The 6,429-nt window shown below is 44.6% G+C and overlaps 1 protein-coding gene across 3 annotated transcripts in view; it reads left to right on the plus strand.

Annotated features, from left to right (window-relative positions):
* The window catches only part of LOC119455777 (WD repeat-containing protein 37-like), a 159,327-nt gene that overhangs the window by 149,116 nt on the left and 3,782 nt on the right, over positions 1 to 6,429 (plus strand). For all 3 annotated transcript variants that reach the window (XM_037717236.2, XM_037717239.2, XM_049669296.1), the window contains one exon: positions 675 to 786. In XM_037717236.2, the coding sequence (XP_037573164.1) occupies positions 675 to 786 (112 nt within the window). The remainder of the gene's footprint in view (positions 1 to 674; positions 787 to 6,429) is intronic.

The following is a 6,429-nucleotide window of genomic DNA, read 5'->3' on the forward strand; positions in this document are numbered from 1 at the left end:
ACACTCCTCATTGAACCTGTGCTACTAGTTTGAACAAAATGAGTACAATTAAATGTTTTAGTAAAGTGAGTTTGATGGTAGACAGCAGAGTGTTTGCTCTTGGCATCAGTATGTTGTGATGTGCTTACTTTTTTCGTTGTTATTCACAATACTTTAAATCGGGCATGTTTTTTGAGTGGCTAGATAGGTGCTTTCCAAGTATGCTTGACATGAAATAGTTGGTGTTCTCATATATGACATTCCCGTTGAAAGTTGTCAAAGTGACGGAAGAATTTTGAAATCCTTAATTGGTTCTGCAGCTGTACACTCTTCATGATTCTGAATAAGCAAGAAATGCGGTATAACTATATTTACAATGGAGATAATTCAGTGGCACCTGAAGGGGATATCCAATATATTTTTTATAAGCATATATTCATTAGAAGTTGATGTAGATGAGAAATACCTCAGATTTCTGTATATCAGTATCAATTCTCTATATATCTCTGTTTGTTATATTGAAATCCGACTATTCATGTGACTATTCATTCACTTTGGCTGATTGTGACCTCTGGCACCATTCATTGTCCTATATGGTTAGATGATCCTCTAAGGAGAGAGAGATACAGATGTCCTTTTGCATAAAGGTCTTGCTGGCTTCTTTATTAATTTTACTCTCGCTTGTTTCCTTCTAGGCTTGCCATCTCCAACCAGAATGTCATAGCCATTCCGCATGACAACAGGCAGGTCAGGCTGTATGACATGTCTGGCGTTCGTCTTGCGAGGCTACCCCGCAACAGCAGACAGGTACGATTTCTTGAAATTTTGTCTACACTTCTGTCACATCTGTTAAGGCCGTGGCGTGAATGACTCACTTCTTGTCAACTAGTGGTTACTTTTGTTTTGGGTCCCTTTTATTTTCTCTGCATAAATGGTACACAAGATAAAACGGAATTACTTTTGGTGTGATGCGACAAATGCAGGTTGTAGCATCAACTGGCAAAGCAGCCTAATGACAGTGTCAACTGGTACTGCTGCAAGTGATTGGTTGTTGTATCTGGTACAGTTACTTTCGTTTATAAACTAAAATGGCGAGGCAAAAATGGCATTCAGACGACAGATTGGCTGCTCCTGAACAGCTCTGAACTGCTTCGATGGGGATGTTTTTTGTTGAGCTATAAAAGGTAAAAGCTACCATTCACCAGCTTTCTTGTGTATAAAAGTAGAAAAGGTCCATTCACAATCACACTAGCAGACAAAGAAGATGAAATATTGTAGCACGAATGCCTGTCTTTATTCACAATCACACTAGCATACAAAGAAGATCAAATATTTTAGCACGAATGCCTGTCTTGATAACATCGAAAAATGTTTAAGGGTTCCTTAAAGAGGTACAGACACTAAACTTTTTAGTGTTTTTATCTTTTGAATGTTGCATCTATATCGTTTTCATTGAACTGCAGTGCAAAATCCATCAAAGTAATCTAATTACAGTAGAGCCCCGCTGATACGTTTTTAACTGGACCGTAAAAAAAAAAAAAGAAAAAAAGCTGGGAAACAAAAGAGCCGAGAAATAGGAAAAATTTAGAAATGAGAGTAGTGTTGAACTGCACACAATATTATTTTAATTCTTAAGCGTGAAAAGAAGTCGTAGTTTCGCCCGAAAACCGAAGCATCGATTGCGATAGAAAATTAGTAGACAGCTTATAGAATCCAAGAATAGTAGTTTTATCGTCCGTATAAACTTGTAAACATTCGACTTATTAACTGTATTAACAAGCATGGTTTCAGTGCCCACAGGCAAACATGAACACAGCACATGATGAGCGTGGACACGTGCTGTCAAACGCTGGCGTGAGGAAGTGCTGCTGCAGCAGCGAGCGAAGTGACGAAGTACTCTTGTCTATCGCTTCAATGCAAACTGAGCGCCGAGAACACACAGCATGCACAAAGCTACGAGCCACAGTACTGTTCGTGCTGTTGTCTATCGCTTCAATGCAAACTGTGCGCCAAGAACACACAGCACACACAAAGCTACGAGCCGCCGACACACCTACACTGCCTAGACTCTGCTCCAACACAGATCGCTTTCAAGATACAGCCCGCGCGCCGCCGCGCACTACGCAGTTGGTGCTTGAGTACAACGCCACTCGCTATCCCTCGCTCCCACGCCGGTGCCTCGAGCGCAACGGAAGAAGGCGTGCTCCCTCCCTGCCTTCTTGCGCGTGAGATTTAGGCGTGGCCGTCGGCTCCCTTCGCACACTTTCACTCGCACATACAGCATACGGTGCACAGTGACGGCGTTATCGACTTTGGACTTTATACGGAACATCTATGCGCCAAAACTAATTTTAGGGCCACAACACGTCATAGACACCATCTTTAGATAGCAAATACGGTTCTAAAAGGCCATACTTTTGCTGGCGAAAACCGAAATACGTCATAGGTGTCGCTCCCGGCACTTTGGGTGGCTAGGCCAATGCCATCGTCAAGCCACCAAGCCAAGCGACATGAAAAGTCAAAATGGCCGCTTGGGCCGGCGTGGGGTGGCACTTCGCAACGTATGATGCGGGAACGGTCCCACAGTTGCGACGCAACCGTGGGGTTACCAATGCATTGGGTTCTATGGGAGCTGTGCCGGGACCGGCCGAAAACGACGTAACAGCCGGGAAAACGCAGCACCCGGGAATGTAACAGCGGGGTTCTACTGTATTGTGCACTTAGTGACGAAAGTTTTCGAAACAAGGAAGCTATGCGTTAGTGAAGTTTTCGTGTTGCTGAATCCATAACACAACTTGCAATTTCGGTTTGCAGTGTGGTTTTCATACTTAAAAATGTTTCGCTTCAGCTTAAGGCCAGATGCATTTTTCATAGCAAGATTTCTTGTGAATCCCCTGCTCCAAAACTATTGCAGTCAGAGCTACAAGAAGATATTTGGCAAAGAAAGTCTTGATTTCTGAAACTTTCAACCAATGTGGCTTACATTGGCATGTGATGCTGCAAGAAAGGTGTAGGAATCCTATTAAGTGCACACAACTTGTTGCTGCAGTGGCAGAAAGACTTGAAGATATGTGCTGTGTGACTAGAGATACCAGTGCTAAAAATGGGCAGCAAGATTTTTTATTTTTTTTTTCATTTTACAATGCTGTCCACTTATAACGATATCAAGAAGAACGAAATATCCGATCGTTATAACCAATCATCGCTATTTCTGGACTCCCTTTAAAGAAAAAAAAAACAAATATATTTTTGAAGTCCCGGAACCAAATTTGCCACTTGTGGTAAAAAATCGACGTTGTAGAATGTAGGCTTGGGAAAACAGAACATTTATTTATACCTCTAAATAGCGTCTCAATCGTTAGGCGGGCTGAAGTAGAAATCTGTGCTTGCTTTCCCAGAAGTTTCGGATTCACAACCTCCGTGTGCATCATGTCCAGCTGCTGTGCGAACACTGGCAGCTATAATTTAGCGTGCGTGAAATCAGTGAGCGACTCGATCGACAACATTGCACTTTGGTTGAACATCGGGGTCAGTGTCAATGACGGGCCATTGTCAATCTCGTTGTCACTGCCGCTGCTGTCGTCGCCTCTGTCGCACAACGCCGCCGTCTGTCGGGACAATGATCGCCCTGGCGGAGATCTGATCTCTTCGCAGAACGAGGCAGCACTACCTGCACTTAGAAACTCCTCCACTGAAGCACCACCTATTTCATCGTCAGTAGCGACGTGCTCCCAGAGTTCGGTAATGTCAGCGGCTTCCACCGTGTTAGTTTCACCAATGAGGGTTTCGTCCTGGACGCACAAAGCCCGCTTTTCCGTTGATCGGCATGGCCACTGCATCTAGCCTTCATGATCCTGGCGCTCCCGGTTTTCATAATAGTCAATATCATCGACTGCGCGAGCTCGTACTTCTTCAAGTCTTGCTAAATTTGCAGCTTCATCTCGAGAGACACGGCTTGGCGCTTGGTCGGCGCAACTCCCGCTCCTTCCAGCGCTCGCTGAGAGAGCGAGATAGTAAAGGCAGCACAGGGCGCTGCTCGCTTATCACTTTCTTCTAGCGCCTCTTCCTCTTCACAACCACAATCTCTCTCTCGCTCACTTTCTTCCCCCTCTCCTCTCCTCTGACCGCTCGCGCGACCGCCGGCGACGCGGACGCGAAGCAGCTGGCGCCTTCTTGTGCACACTGCGCCAACTTGCAATGCTCTTCATAGCTTTCGTTCACAATCGGCGCGCGGGCGGGATGCGCTGCATGGTAATGGCGGCAAATACGAACTCGTGAACACAAACTTTCACCCCGTCTTAGGAACAGGCAACTTAGGAACGCAAATTTCACAGTTATTCTGCATGCAAAACGCTGCCCAGAAGCAAGATTTCGATTGTTATATCTGATATGCCGTGAATAATATATCGTTATATATGTTTGTTTTTTCCCTCACAGCCCTAATGCCTAAGTTGATACTCTTAGGTCGACTCATCGTTACAACCGATATATCATTATATCTGGTATCGTTATACGTGGACTGCACTGTATCAGCATCAAACTGATTATATAGCCTCTCACTGGATAGCTGTCTTTGAGAAGCCAAAGCTGCTCTGTAAAAAAAAGGATTCAAAATAAAATATTGAGCACATTTGGAAATGTTGCACTGTTCACCAAAATTAGCAATGACACTGTGGTCATTTCAAACTGAAGAAAAAGTAAAGGTTAAATTTCAGTTGAAAGAATGTTATACATCAAATTTTGTGTCCCTTTAATGCTTGAAGAGCGCACTAAACACTTGTCCTACCAACGTAAATTGAAATGTGAGCATGTGTGTAAAGAGATTAAAACCTGCAAGTTCCCTATAGTTAACAATGCAAACAACGCTGATGACAGGCAAAGGCTAACATAGTACCACTTTGCACCTCTTGTCCCATTGTCTACATTTTGACTAGAACCCAGTCCACTGTTTCTCTACATTATGTGTGCTTTTAGGTATGACTTAGGTACCAAAATCTACTTCTGGGGATACAAAACGTTTAGTGCACTTTCATGTAATGCCATTTATAGAGTTCTGAGTTCCGATTTGTCATATTTTTTATTTTTGCATTAAGTGAAGGTCCCAACTTTCTAAAAAAAAAAAAATTACTGAGAAGTGTCGGAGCACCATAAATAATTTAGTCTAATACTTGTTTGTATGAACCAGTTTTTTTGTTTCAATACCTGGAAGGGTGATACGTCGTGATGGTCGCGATACATTGGTTCACTCCATTCCTGCATTCGCTGAGGCTCAGGCAGGAAGACGCATCCAGCAAAAAAGCGCACAGCACTCTTGTAGAACTTTTTTTATGGGCAACGCAAGCACACCTAGCCTCGCTGCTGCGTGCGGTCAGCAGAGTTTGCTCTGTCATGAAGTCACAATATTGTCGATGCTACCAGATCTGGCATTTGGAGACCAACTTTGGTATGAGAGTAAAATATTCTTCTAAGTATTTCCCCATCCTTAATACTTTGCTAAGTACCACCTTTTTAAATGAGCGTAGCGTGTGGTAGAGTGTATAAAAAATTCCAAAATGTTAATCAGTACTCCTTAAGATGTGTCCTAGTTTACATTTACGAGCGAAGCTGTTAAGGGGACATTTGCAATGGTTTTCAGTGCAGCAAAGACCAGCATGTGACTGTGTAGTCAGTATCAAATGTTCGAGGGGCGTGCCATAATGAATTGCACTTGTGAATGTCCCGCACCGCATGGGTCGTACATTTTGTCGGCGCACCTGTCATGAGTAGTGGGGAAGTTGTTCAGCATCAGACGGCAACCTGTGCCGGCAGCATCCATTTTCCCCTTGCACATTTTCCTCATGCACGTCAGTAGCCAAGTGAGAAGCCAAAGGTCACTCTGTATGGAGGTGTGGAGAGCGAACTGGCAAGGGCAGTGCTAGGACGTCGTGGTTCTTGTGGAAGGAGGGCAGGAGCGCTGTGGAGACTCACAGGTGACTTGCGGCAGTGTGTGGCGAACAGGCAGCGTCCCAAAGATCTGTCCACAACTGGGTGGATGGCTGAAAAGTGGGCTGCGTGTGAATGGCGAAGGGGACCTAGTCATGGGCGGCTGCCAACAATGCCCGCCCCCACACCAGTTGACCAAAAACCGAGGCACTTGCCACAATGGGCTTTCATGTGCTGCCGCACCCACCGTATTCCCCCTGACTTGGACTCCTTTTGACTATCACCTGTTCAGCGCCATAAAGAGGCCCCCCTGTGTGGTCAGCATTTCGCTAACATACAGGGGCTGCAAGATGTTGTCCGGACATGGGTGTGCAGCACTCCAAAGAAGTGGTTCCAGGAAGGCTTAGCAAGACTCTCACTGGTGGAAGGAGTGCATTGTTCTCCAGGGTGATTGCGTACAGAAAGTGGATGTTCAAACAGATATGTAAGGCCTGTCTGTTTGCCAAAAAAAAAATCAAAATAAAGTGC

The sequence above is a fragment of the Dermacentor silvarum genome, chromosome 6 (assembly GCF_013339745.2).
Source record: "Dermacentor silvarum isolate Dsil-2018 chromosome 6, BIME_Dsil_1.4, whole genome shotgun sequence".
NCBI classification, from domain to species: domain Eukaryota; kingdom Metazoa; phylum Arthropoda; class Arachnida; order Ixodida; family Ixodidae; genus Dermacentor; species Dermacentor silvarum.